The following is a 13,865-nucleotide window of genomic DNA, read 5'->3' as shown; positions in this document are numbered from 1 at the left end:
GGGCGGGTCCAGCGCTGCCATTAGCCCTTCGCCCTCTCGGGGCTGAGGCGTGTAGTTTGCAGTGTGCGTCGGCAGGTGGGTGGGAGCAGGAGCCGGGAGAATGGGGTGCGAGTGAGGGTGGAGCCTCCCACTCTGCGATGGCGCATGTGGGACCAACTCCATAGACACCCCCACTCAGTGGGAGGCCCAGGGTCACCCTGCATGACAAAGCCTAAGACAGAGCTCTGAGGTGGGTCTCATGGGATAGCATGGAGTGGAGCTGATGTTTGGTTGGACCTCAGGAGCTAGCTCCTAAGAGTGGCATGCGTATGGCCCTATGAATTATTAATAGACTATTATTACAGCAATTAATTATTCATTGGCATTGATGATTATTTGGACAGCGCCTGAAGTGTGTGTTACTAGGCCGCAGAACGACCTCCCCGAGAAAGTGCTGTGACCTCTCCCCCCGTCCCTCTGTCGCCTGAACACAGGACGAGGCGTGGGCAAGGGGCTGCAGGGAGCAACCCTCACGGGGGGAGAGACAGGTGTGTCTCCAGCTGTGCTTGTGTGCCAAATCCTGTAGGCTCTAGTCAACCCAGAAGCCCAGCTTCCGTCAACAGGAGCTTTCCCTGCGTCAGCGCTGCACGAGTCGGCCCTGTGAGGTTGGGATGGTCAGTCAGTATCATGGCGGGGGGGCTACAAGTGTAACGCTTTCCATTTCACACACCCACACGCACAGAGATCTGTGGCCCCAGCCTAGCTCACTAGCAGGCACCCAACTGGGATTTGTTTGCGCTGTCACCTGGTTTTCTTGTTGTAGGACGTGGGCTCCCAGAGAGTGTGTCGATGGCCGAGGCTGCCCAGGTCTTTCTCGCTCTCCCTTGTCAGCATCGATCCTGCAGTGTCGGGCTGGCACCCTGCTGGGCCCAGGCAGCCTTCCCCTACAATGGGAATGTCAATCACCCAACGGGGAAGGACCATCAAGAGGAGACCTGGAGTACAAAGCCCTTTGCTGTAAGGTCACTAGCTCTCACGGGCCCCAAGGTCTGGGGAGACTGAACAGCTCAGAAGATGTGGAATGGGGTGCAGAGCCTCCACCGCTAGGTCCAGTGAGGCCTAGGCTTATAGCAGAGGGTCAGGGCTCCACTAAGGGCACCAGGGCAACTGGCACCTCTGTTGGCAGAGACAGCCCTCACTTCTGCCCTCTCTATCCCTGCTCCGAGGCCAGGCTAGCTAGTGGGGCAGTCGGAGGTGCTTGCATTGCTGTGGCCCAGGCTATATAGACCTTGACTGGTGAGGGGAGAAATGTCTGACTTTGGGCCTGGGCATCCTTCCAGCCTCTTCTCCCAGCCCCACCTCCACTCACAGACGTTTCCGAAAGGGGAATCAATAAGGGAGGTAATGGAAGGGTTCAGGAGACAGGGAGAATCCGGCTTTCAGGCTTGAGTAAACAAAGGTGACTCATTCCCCAAAGCCAACATTCAGGGAGAGCCCAGACAGTGCAGCCGAGTAATCAGGCCCATTTGCAATGAGATTGGAGTGATGCAGAGTAGATGCTGTGGCAGGCCTCCCCCGGGATGTATTGTCACTTAGGGGAATACACCATGACCAGCAATGAAATTAATAGGACCCATCCCTGCCTGGTGTAAATCCATTGCACTAGAGGTGACTCAGCTAGCAGCACAGGGCCTGCCAAATACCAGACCAGCAGTGCCTCTAGCCAGCTGTGCTGTGTCAGCAACGCTCAGTTCCACGTGCTTCCCCCCGAATGGACTGCTGCGGACTAAGTTGCCCGTAGCAGAGGTCTCTTCCTAGCCCCAAGCTGATAGTGGAGAGCCTGGGTCTTGAAACATGAGGGATTGGGCTCCCAGCACTTGTTGTGGGGAGCTGGCTCTTCCTCCTTATTTGCCAGCTGCTAAGTTACAATTTAAAAAACCAAAAATACATGAAATACTTTCTGAATGGGACTCTTCCATGTGAATAAGGGCAACAGTTGTATGATCATCAGTAGGGGAGAGGAGCTGGAGCTAGGAGATGGCCAATGGGAGGGGAGCAGGTTCGCATGCTCTTTACTGGGTGGGGAAGTTCCCATGAGAATCGTTCAAGGATAGAATGTGACGCCTCTCACCATATATTTGTATCACAGCTAGTGTAACTGTGGAGGTGCTTAATATTCATATACAAGTCTAATCCTTTTGGGAGTCTACTAAGCTCTTGTCTGTCCTGACAGCTTGTGGCAAGGAGTTCCACAGGTTAATTACACTTTGTATAGAAAGGTATTTACTTTTGTTACCTTTAGATGTCTTGCCTTTTAACTGAATTGGATCTGCCCTAGTCAAGGCAAGTGAGAGCACCAACTTTATTCTGTCTCTATTATTCATCGTTTTATAGACCTCTGGCAAGTCTTTTCTCATTCACCTCCTCTCTAAACCAAACAGTCCTAATCCTTGTAATCTCTGTGCACATGGAAGTTTTTCTATGCATCAGATCATTTCCATTGTCCTTCTCTGGATCACTTCTATTTCTGTGATATCCTTTTGGAAGGGTCTAGGTCAGCGGTCGGCAACCTTTCAGAAGTGGGTGTGCTGAGTCTTCATTTATTCACTCTAATTTAAGGTTTCGCGTGCCAGTAATACATTTAAACATTTTTAAAAGGTTTCTTTCTATAAGTCTATAATACGTAACTAAACTATTGTTTTATGTAAAGTAAATAACATTTTAAAATGTTTAAGAAGCTTCATTTAAAATTAAATTAAAATGCAGATCCCCCTGGACCAGTGGCCAGGACTCGGGCAGTGTGAGTGCCACTGAAAATCAACTCGCGTGCCATAGATTGCCTACCCCTGGTCTAAATGCTATATTGTTTGGTGATAGAGGGCTACGAATGAGGTGGGTAGATAGATCACCCAGAGTGGCACACAGTATTCCAGGTGGGGGCACATCACTGATGTACAGAACGGCGTTAGAATAGCTGCACTTTTATACTCTGTTTTTCCTTTATCCCTTTCCTGCCTAAACATCTTGTTTGCAATTCTGCCTGCGTGCCCCTACGCACTGAGAGGTTCCCATTGAAATGTTTGCGATGGTGCCTCAGCCTTTTTCCTGAGTGGTTATGGTGTATTTAGAGCTCATCATGGGGTAGGAGTAGTTCAAAATGTTCCTTCCAACATGCATTATCCTGCACTTATCTCCACTGAATTTCATAGCCCGTTGCCTTGCCCTAATCTCCTAGATTCACTGAACCCTTCCTTGCAGCTTCTGCTAGTATTCGCTCAATTAAATCAGTGCCGTGGCAGCTGCAGACTTTGCCGCTTCACTTTTCAGCCAGGCGTCCTACCAGTGGAGGGGACATTGAAGCATGACACCGTTAGCCGTGTCAGAGAGGGAGTTTTTGTGCCTGCCCTTTGCTTTCGGTCTTTAACCCAGTTTCTAATCCAGGACAGTTTACCCTCATCCTGCGATGACTTACTGGTAATTTCCTTAAAGCATCTTGTGATGTGCTTGGTCACAACTCTTTTGAAAGTCCATCAGCCATGCCTCCCTTATATGCTAGTTCAGTTGTCCTCAAGCCTTTCCACCCTCTCCTTTGTCTAGCCAGCCCCCTCCTGCTGTTTAGAAATATGGGCAGGGCAGGTTGACTGCCACACTCTGTTACCTATTGATGACACACACACTGTCAGGCCCAGAATCTCTGCGTTAGTTAGTTGACTCCTCCAGAGAATTCCAGTAGATTGGAGAGGTACGTAATTCAAGCTGCCCAGGGATGAACTGCCCCATTGTACTTTGACAGCCATGTCCCGGCAGGCTGGCACATTTTAGAAAATAAACAGATCAAATGACAGAGTGAATCCTCACTATCTCCCCTGTATGCAATGCATGTTGTCTGGCTTGGAGATGGGCTATCCCACTGCAATGTGATCTGTGCAGTGGACTGTACCTAGAGAGGAGGTTCGATATATCTGGCTATAATGTTTTGTGAGATCCACGAACAAGCAGGGCCCTGGCTTGGCCTAACACCTGACGCAGTCTGTTGTGCTGTATTTGGATGCGTGTAACGGAGATTGTAAATTCTCTGGGCAGGGGCTGTTCTCAGGGAGTGTTTTTAGAGTGTGGGAGCCTGATCTGGACTGGAATGCAGGGGCTGCCCTAATACACTAACTAATTGTGAGCCAATGGCTCTGATATACAGACTGCATTCTGTCTTGGTTAGAATGGACCAACTCTCTTTGCTGGGCATCCCGTGTAGCACCATGTCTGGGTGGCTCTTGCTGGTGGTTGTCCCATGCTGCTCCCTCTGTCTGGGTGAGGGTGGGGGGATCTCACTGTCGGGCATCTTATGCATCTGGATGCATGCCTGGGTAGGTGTTCGGGGTAACACCTCATCCTTTGAGGCCACAGTGGGGTGGCCTTGAGGGTCTACGTTACCATCAGATGTCAGAGTGGAATGGGCACCATACTGGGACATGAGTCATGGTGCCAGAGTTCAAGTGCTGCAAGGTGGGAGTGGGTCCATGTGCTACCATGTGTGGCTGGTGACCTGTCCAGACTCTGTCTGACCAATCACATGGCCACTGTCATCCTCAGCGCTCTGCCCGTGCTGCCTGTCCTTCTCCCCGAAGGCTGAGCTTTCCCCAGCATCTGTGCCTGGGACTGTCCTGCAGGGACTGTGCCGGGAGGTCGGCTCAGGACAGACCAGGCCAGTGGAAGCTTTGTGTCCCTCCCTTGCCAGCCCTGTTGTGCCCGCTCTCCCCCTCGTCCAGGGGCCTGACCTTGTGGTTTCCTCTTGCCAGGAGTGCGCTCCCGCGATGTCCTCCTGGTCTCAGCCATCATCACCGTCAGCCTTAGCGTCACCATCGTCCTGTGCGGGATCTGCCAGTGGTGCCAGCGCAAACTGGTAAGTGCCATGACTTGGTGTGGAGGGCCTTGCTGCCCGAGGGTTGTTTGGGTTAGGAACATCTGTGGGGTGAGGCTGCCCCAGGCAGAGGGTGGGGCTGCCGGGTGGCAGGTAACAGCAGGGATTTAATTACACCACGCGGGACACGGCATGGGCAATCTGTGCTGCAGCATCATCATCCACGACTGTGGGGAATGAGAGCAGCATGAAACGCAGGGCAGGGAAACCAGGGCAGCCAAGAGAGGAGCAGCCGCCCAAGGGCAGTGCTTGGCCAGAGAGGACTAGGTCTGGGAGAGCCGCTGGTTTAAAGCAGAGAGGGAGTGTGGGGGAGTGTCTCCTGAATGAGGTGTCACGGCCCGGAGCAGAGACTCCACAGTCCCCAGCAATGCCTCACCTGTAATGGTAGGACCCTAACCTAGCCCCTCACCAGAGCACAAGGGTGGAACCACCACCCCCGCACCCTGGAGACTCCCCCCCTCCACTCATGCTGACCAAAGGGCAACATGGCTCCCCCCTCAACCTCAGCTGCTGCAGCTTCCTTCACCTCTGAACCACAGCTTAGAATATAGCACAGCCAGCAAGCCCTCTGTCATCCATCCCCACCCCCGAATGTGGGGCAGCCCCAAACTCAGAGCAGACAGCCCCTGCTTCCTGCAGAACATGGGGTACCCCCAAAATCAGAGCTGTCGGTAAGAGAGGGATCTCGCTGTTAGAAGCCCGGGTGCCGTGCAGTGCTGTCGTTGACGTGGTTGGCTGGCTCGACCACGTACGACACCTGGCAGTTTCCTTTCTTTACGTTTCTCTCTCTCTCTGTCCTTCTTCCCACCCTGGATCAAGCCATGAGTCTAGCAAGATCCTTCTCCCAGCGGTACCTGAATTCTTCAGAGGAAGGCCAGTCCTTCCCAGACTGCATGGAGGAGTCAGGGCAGGAATGCTTTCCTGGCCTGTGCAATGGTGTGCTTGAGCTCTCCAACACACACACACACACAGCAGGGAAATCTACAGTCCCCCTGCCTGGAAGAGGCCAGAAGGGTCAGGGCACTGAGCAGGGTCCAGCCCTGGGGCCCCTCTCAGGCCCCACTTTGCCCTGATGGGTTTTCCTTTGAAGACAGGGAAAGCAATTGAGATGAAAGGAAAGGGCCGAGCCTGGAGCTCAGGCTTCTCTGAGCCCCACGCCACACTAATGGCCTGCAGAAGGCCAGCATGCATGGGGAGTCCAGGCACACAGCTGACCAGCAGAAGACATTGGCCAGACACTAGTGGGGAGCAATATCTCAGTGGCTTGAGCATTGGCCTGCTAAACCCAGGGTTGTGAGTTCAATCCTTGAGGGGGCTATTTAGGGAAGTGGGGTAAAAATCTTTCTGGGATTTAATCCTGCTTTGAGCAGGGGGTTGGACTAGATGACCTCCTGAGGTCCCTTCCAGTCCTGATATTCTATGATCAGCAGAGCCCAGCCTTACAGTTTAGTGCAAACAGGCTTTGGTCACACCTGCTGCATCCTGCACTGGCTGGAGAGGTTAAGGTGACCAGGTGTCTGGTTTTTGATTGGAACACCTGGTCAAAAAAGGACCTTGGTGGCTCCAATCAGCACCTCCAACTGGGCTGTTAAAAGTCCAGTCAGTGATGCTGTAGCACTAAGGCAGGCTAGTCCCTACCTGTCCTGGCTGGCACCGTGCTGCGCCCCAGAAGCAGCCAGCAGGTCCAACTCCTAGGCTGGGGGGCCACAGGGGTCCACATGCTGCGCGAGCACCAGCTCTGCACTCCCATTGACCAGGAACCATGGTCAATGGGAGCTGGGGAGGGGCGACAGTGCCTGCGGGCGAGAGCAGTGCATGGAGCCCCCCACCAAGGATCCAGACCTGCTGGCCACTTCCTGGGTGTGCGCAGCCCCCCCGCTGCACCGCTGACCAGGAGCCACCCAAGTTAAGCCCACACCCCAGCCCTGAGTCCCCTCAAAATTTGGAGCCCCCTCCTGCACCCCAAACACCTCACCCCTGGCCCCACCCACCCTGCACCCTAACTCCATGCTGCAGTCCAGAGTCCCCTCCTGTACCCCTCACTTCTGGCCCCATCTGGAGCCCACACCCCCTGCCCCGGCCCAGTGAAAGTGAGGGAGAGCAAGCCACCAAGGGAGAGGGAATGTAGTGAGCAGGGGTGGGGCCTCAGGACAGGGCCGGGGCTAGGGTGTTCGGTTTTGTGCAACCAGAAATTTGGCAACCCTAGGAGAGGCCCATGTGGTTTCCCCACCTTCCTGGAGGGATCAGAGTCTCCAGCTGCCCACTACGTTCCAGGCCTGCCCTCCCCCAGGCTGGCTGTAGATCCTCAGATGCCTCATCCATCTGAGCTGGGCCTGTACCTCTGCCCCTCTCCCCATGGAGGAGACAGGTACTCCTGGCTTTGCAGCCTCCTCACACCTCAGCCAGCACATGCCTTTCCCCACACATATACCCCAGGGCAGGGGGTGTCATGCCCAGCCACCTCCTGAGTCCTGCAAAATCTGGCACATGGCATCAGCAGCTGGCCATGTGCTGCCTGCTGATGGAATCAGGGCTCGGGTCTGAAGAATCTAAGGCTCTGCCTTGAGTTCACCCTAGCACTCACCTAATACCTCACAGAGCCCCCTTTCCTTCTACCATGTAGGAGGCACTATTTGGATAATTTGTTCCACATGACAGCTTTTTTTTCCTTTCTAAATGGAGATATCCTATCTCCTAGAACCGGAAGGGACCCTTAAGGTCATTGAGTCCAGCCCCCTGCCTTCACTAGCAGGACCAAGTACTGATTTTGCCCTAGATCCCTAAGTGGCCTCCTTAAGGATTGAGCTCACAACCCTGGGTTTAGCAGGCCAATGCTCAAACCACTGAACTATGCACCCCCTGATGGAGTATGGGCAGGGATCCTGGGGCAGAGTTAAGGTGACTGTCAGAAATTTAACTATGCAGTTCCTGAGTTTGGAGAGTTTTTAAAACACCTGTAACTTTCCCCTATTATTATTTTACAGGACACTTTATTTTCAGACTTAGTTCTTGTCTAACAAAACTTAATCTCAAGGAATAAGATGTTTCATTTAGACACACACTGCTGCTGCTCTTTATGCCTCTTGAAATTGGAAACGATCAAGGCTTGATTTTCTGCCTTACCATTTCTAAGAACGCACCTGCCTGTCTGAGAAGTAGCAGCTCTTCCATTCACCTCTGATTGGGATAGCAGTTGTTTCATTAATTTGGAATCTCAGCAAGATCCTTTACTTATTAATTCATTCAGATTGTTAATTAAATAGCAGAGTGACAAAATGTAACTTTCCTAACAGCAGCCTTCACGTTCCCTAGCAGAAAGGAAGTTACTTGTTATGAAAATCAACCACAACCAAATAAATCTAATTGAGCTCATGGGGTGTCGGGAATCAGGAACAAACTGGGGTTTGAGAGTTGGGGGTAAGATGCTCCCTCTTCTGTATAAAGAAAACGGCACATGATTTGAATGGGAGGCAGATACTGAGGGCCCAGCATGAGACCTAAGAGGAGGAATTGGGGTACAGGGCAGAGGAGTTTAATTAGGGGTACACAATGAGATGTCTACGGAGACACATTGAGGTATGCAGTGAGAGGCATAAAAGAGGTAATTTGGGGTGCACAGTGGGAGCCACTTGGGGTGTTAGTAACAGGTAGAAGAGCAGTCAGTTGGGGTTTACAGGGGAGAGTTAGTAGAGGTGCCACCCCTGGATGTGTGGGCAAACTGGTGTCCGGGGCCACTGGAGTCCCGTCCCACAATGACAGCAGCGCAGCCGTGAGAGGCATTTCCTGAGTGAGGCTCTGTGGTGGCGGCTGCAGCTTTTATTTTGCTCCTTCGAAGATGTGATAATTAAATGTTTGGGTGAAAATGTTTGTACAACATAAAGGGAAGTTTTCGAAATAAATATATATATTGGTGATGCATGGTAATGAGCTGGCCCCGCTCCTGCTCTGCTCTGGCTCTGCATTGGTATGAGCAGCACAGAGGGAGGGAGGCTGCGCAGCATTGCTGCGTTATCCCCTAATGAATGGACCTGCAGGCCCCCACTGCCCTGCGGCCCCCACCCACCACAGTTCCCCACAATGCCCTGTGGGCCCTGCCTTGCCAGATTTCCCAGAGTGCCCTGCAGCCCCCACCCACCCCAATTCCCCACAGTGCCCTCCTGTCCAGGATTCAGTAGCACATTCTCTTTCGTTTCCTTCTGCCATGAAGCCTCTCTGTGCACGGCTAAGATTGGAAAATGGGTCAAGTGCTCCGAAGGTGGCTATTTTGAGGTTTTTTTCAGTCTCCAAACAACAAACACCACGCTAGAAATAATGTGACCTCCCCTTTCCACCTGCCTGGGCCCGAGAGGGAGAGGCAGGGCACCAGGAGCAATTAAAAAGCCATAGCACCTTCTTTTTAAAACTGGCATTAAAAAGAGACAGCATCTGTCTTTCCAGAGGAACATTCCTAGGATCGTCTCCCTGCTGCACCTTCACACACACAGGCAGCTCTCTGTCCCCAGCCCTCCAGCAGGTATCAGCGCAGCTCCACCCCAATTTCTATCTGCCAACTCTCTGGCTCTGTCACCCTACTGCCCGGATCCAGGCTGTTTGGCTTCCCGTGATTTATGGCCCGGGGAAGCTGGCGTGTGGAATGTCGAGGAGGGCCGAGGATGTTTACATTCACAAACAAGAGAGTTAAGTGCCGATACTGCCACATTAATAAGTAAAGCCCTGCGGCCGGGAGCCAAATTAATAAACCAGGCAGCCTGGGAGGAAGTGAGATGAATTGAAGAGCTCCCTGTTCAGTGGTAACTGGGCCTGGGGCCAGGTTCAAAAACACTTCAGCTGGCCGCACAAGAGAAACAAGGACTCGCTGGGAGGGGAAGGACAGCCCTGGCCGCTGCCTGGGACCAGCTCTCCAGGCTGCCTGAGGGTAACGAGAAGGGATAGGGAGCTAGGTGGCTGGTTAAGTGGGGTTGGGGAGCCGTGGAGTGATCAGCTGCCTACGGTGAAGGGTGACTTCCTCCTCCTTAAGACTCTGCCGCTGTTCCCACCCCCAACACCCTCCCTCCCTCAGAAGCATCCTGTTCTCAGTACCCAGGAGAGTGCCCTGGAAGGTAATAGAGTTCTGCCTGCGTAAGCGCTGCAGGGCCAAATCCATGCCCAACCAGTGCCAAGCTAGAGTAGCTGGGCTGGGCACTGAGGACAGAGGGAGGAATCCTCTCCCAAGGTCACAGAGCCACAACCTCTAACAGGTCCCCTTGGTAGGCCGAAGATCCATGCCATGGTGAGGAGAATCTCCTGGCACTCCCCAGCCGCGCATGTATCTGCCTATCTCTCCTAAACCACAGTTACTGCCGTCTGCCAGCCATCCGGCCTCCTCCCTCACCCAGGCATCCAGCCGCTATGCTGAGAGAGCATTGCCTGGCCAGCAGCAAACAGGGCAGAGCCTCCCCTCCATCCAATCCAAGGGAGATGGAGGAAGAGCTGAGCCAGCTCAGAAGTATCTCTGTGTTATAGCAGCAGCGGCAACACCTGACCACTGGCTCTCTTCCCCCTGCTTCACCTACTCCGAGTCCTGTCTGGCTAAAGGGAAAGAGCTCTGGCAGGTCCACTAGCTTCTCTGGGGCTAATGAGAGTTAATGCAGACACTGCTGCCATGTGCCACCTGTCAGGAGTCTCCCGTGGGGACCAGGAGCAGCAGCTGATGAGGAGGGAAGGTCACAGCCGCCGCAGTCCGTCAGTATGCACGCGCCGGGGAGCGCAAGCAGCACAGACTGCTAACGAGTCCAGCGGGCTAAATTTAGAAGCAAAAGCAAGAAGGTGAAAGCCTCTCACCTCCTCCCCAAATGCAGCTGAAACATGCCCAGCCTGTCCGCACCCAGCTGCCGGCTCATTCACTCCTGTAGTGCTGGCTTGTCAGGGAGGCTGGAACCAGAGATGCTGTGAGGGCCTTCTGGCCATTGGCTGTCTGGCTACTTTAATCACAGCATCAAGGCCAGGGGATCATCCTCCTGGTTCATAGCATGGCCCATATTTTCATCCTGAGCTTGTCTCAGGGACACCTGCCCTCCCAGGTGCAACAGCCCTGGGCAACACCAGCCTTCCCGCCATGGAGCAGGGACCCGAGGAAACGAATTGAATGTGTTTCTATCTTTACTTAATGCGACTGAATAAGGACAACGAGGAGCAGCAGCTTTACCTGATGGCCCATGCACAAGTGCTCCCCAGATCGCAATTTAGGAACCTCTGGTATGACTCCTATTCCATTTCCTGCTGCAGCCCCAGCTGGGAGAGGCTAGCACGGCAATAGCTGGGAGCTCCCCCAGAGCCAGCACCCCTTACAGTGCCCCCTGCTGGGAGAGGCTGGGCCTGAAGTACCCATGAGCTCCCACCATGGCCAGCTCTCCAGTGTTGCTGTGTCCTCCAGTGGCTTATGCTGGGTCTTCCATTGCTCACTGTGGCTGCTCTGAGTCACGCTGGCCTGGCAGTACTCTGCAGCTGGGCAGCTGAGCCAGTCCGAGCACACCTGGCAGATATCCCAGGTAGGATAGCTAGCATGTGGTTGCCCTTCTGATTCAGCGTGCCTTCAGGCTCCTCCATGCCCCAGAGGAAAGGATTGGGATGAAGTGAAGGAAGAAGGCCCGGGCCAGGTGGGGGAAGAGCCCTTCTTCCATCCTGCTGGCCGAGTTTGGGAAATCAAGTTCCCATCTTGCCCTGTGATTTTGGTGGGGCAGGTGCCAGGGAGCAGTGGCGGAAATTGGCTGTCACAGAGCATCTCCATTGCACTCCTTGCAAAGAATCCTCCACCTCTCTTCCGCCTCCTGACTGATTAGGTTGCTGACTCCTCCTTTGGGCTTGTGGCAGCTGGGCACAAGGGTCTGTGTGACCTGTCTGTCTGGTTGTCTTCTGTCCCCATCCAGCAGCCTGCCCACAGAGTCCCCTTTCAGTTCCCTGCACCCCAATCCCTCCTGTCCCCTGTGCAGAAAGATGCTGGAAGTCGCAGCAGAGCATGCTCTTTGGGAGAGCCTGAAGTGTGAGCTCCCTCTGCCCTGCCAGTCTGTCCCCCATCTGCAGCATTTGGGCATGCACTCCGGTAATGGGAGCCATTGCACAAGGCTGCCCCGAGGGGAGGCGTGAGGGTAGCTGAACCTGTGTTCCTGGGGATCCAGGCTCCTGCCCTCAGAGACACTCACCCCACTCCACAATGCCCAGCTGCCCTCAGACCTTGACAGATGGAGCAGTCACCCCTTTGGCCGAGGGAGCCAGGGGTTGGCCAGCTGGGCACCGTGTCTCCACAGCACAATAAGCCAGAGTCCCAGCAGGTGCATGGCAGTTGTTGGATCTGCACACGTTCGCACTAGCTGAGGGTGTGGCCTTGTCTCCCTGACACAGGGAGCAGGCTTGCCCAACGAGAGTTTCCCAACATAGCCAGCTACATGACTCGCCAGCACTGACCGGTGAGTACATAGCTCCTGCAGGGGTGAAGCTGCTGCTGCAAAAGACCAGCCTGTACTGAAGCATTGGAGGAGTGTGCAGCTCCCCCACCCCCTTCACTCAGCACGTGGCTGGCCTGATGCTGCTGACCTGGGAGAGGTAGAGTAGGAAAGGCTCGGAGAACAGAGAGAGTTTGGAGAATGCAGGAGGAGGGCAGAGAGGAGTGACAGCTTCACCTCCAGTACAGGAATCCAGGTCCTTCATAGCCCAGGCCGTGGCCTGAAATGACTGAAGGGCTGAGAAGGAGGAGGAGGGCATAGAACAAAGGAGCAGGGAATTGGACAAAGGGGAGACACCTCATAGCCTGGCCCTGGGGCAATGGTTGGCTCAGCTCAGCGATGTACCTGGGGTTGGGGAGATAACAAGTAGGCTCTGGGATTTGTTATTATCTCTGTGCTAGTAGCTCTTAGAGGCCCCCCCACCAAGCTTGCTGGCCCATTGCCAGGCTCTGCACAGACAGAGTCAGAGTCAGCGCCTGGCCTGAAGAGCTTACAGCGCCACAATCCCCTTTTACAGGTGGGGCACTGAGGCCTAGACTCTCAAAGCTGTTTAGGCTTCTAACTCCCATGGGAGATGAAGTGATCTGCCCCACAGTCACACAGTGTAAAGAATTTAATCCAGATCTTCTGCGTCCCCATCCTGTGCTTTATGCACAAGATCCAACCAGCTGGAGTCACAACTGGTGAGCTGCAGCCTTCCCTGAGCCCAGCAGGGGGCGCTCTGACTGGGAGCACTGACAGTGCAGTAGGTGCCGGCCAGCAATTCAGGTTGATCTCGTTCCCACGCTGGTCTGAACCAGCGCCCTGCTCATCAGTGTCTGTGGAGGGGAGTTTTTTGCCCTTGACAAGGCACCATGGCCATGCAATTATCCCAGTCTGAGTCAGTTTCCTGGTATCCTTGCCTCTGAGGTGCCTACTAATGATTGTCCCCAGCTAAACAGTTTCCTCACCCAGTCCCTACTGTCTTATCTAAAAGCAGATGCATTGGACAAAGGGGGGATCAGGGTGAGGAAAGCGTGAAGGACAAAGTGGGTTAAGATAGAGAGGTGGCTAGATGCATACTGAGGAAAGGGAAGCCAGCCCGCAATGGCTGTCCCGTCATGTCAGATAACAGAGCTCCTCTCAGCCCGCCCATCAGCAGCAATGTCATGTGTCTCACTCAGCTCAGGAAGTGTGCACATCTGTCCTACTTTGGCATGTAGGCCAGATTCAGCTGGAAGCAGATCCAGCTCCCACTGAATTTGGTGGAAGTTGCGCTGTGAGTTGCATGTCCTTTGACCTCCCCCAAAGACCCATCCCTTTGTAACCAAGGCAACCAGTTATCCCTTGTACCATCCACCCTAAATCACTTGCCTCTAACTCATGCTTCACTCCAGCTAGTATGAACAACAGCCAGACACCTCTTGAAGTGCCCACTTCTAATCCTGCTGGGATGGTCATTAGGCTCCTTGATGGCTTTGTTCCCCTTTGCACCATCCCAGGGGCACAGACCA

The 13,865-nt window shown here is 53.9% G+C and overlaps 1 protein-coding gene across 4 annotated transcripts in view; it reads left to right on the top strand.

The window, feature by feature from the left end:
• The window catches only part of SYT7 (synaptotagmin 7), a 159,771-nt gene that overhangs the window by 74,210 nt on the left and 71,696 nt on the right, over positions 1-13,865 (top strand). For all 4 annotated transcript variants that reach the window (XM_032776387.2, XM_032776386.2, XM_032776385.2 and 1 more), the window contains exon 2: positions 4,773-4,876. In XM_032776387.2, coding sequence (XP_032632278.1) covers positions 4,773-4,876 — 104 coding nt within the window. The remainder of the gene's footprint in view (positions 1-4,772; positions 4,877-13,865) is intronic.

This window comes from Chelonoidis abingdonii, chromosome 4, assembly GCF_003597395.2.
Source record: "Chelonoidis abingdonii isolate Lonesome George chromosome 4, CheloAbing_2.0, whole genome shotgun sequence".
NCBI lineage: Eukaryota > Metazoa > Chordata > Testudines > Testudinidae > Chelonoidis > Chelonoidis abingdonii.
The sequence above is the reverse complement of the archived record's forward strand: the minus strand, read 5'-3'. Positions and strand labels throughout refer to the sequence as shown.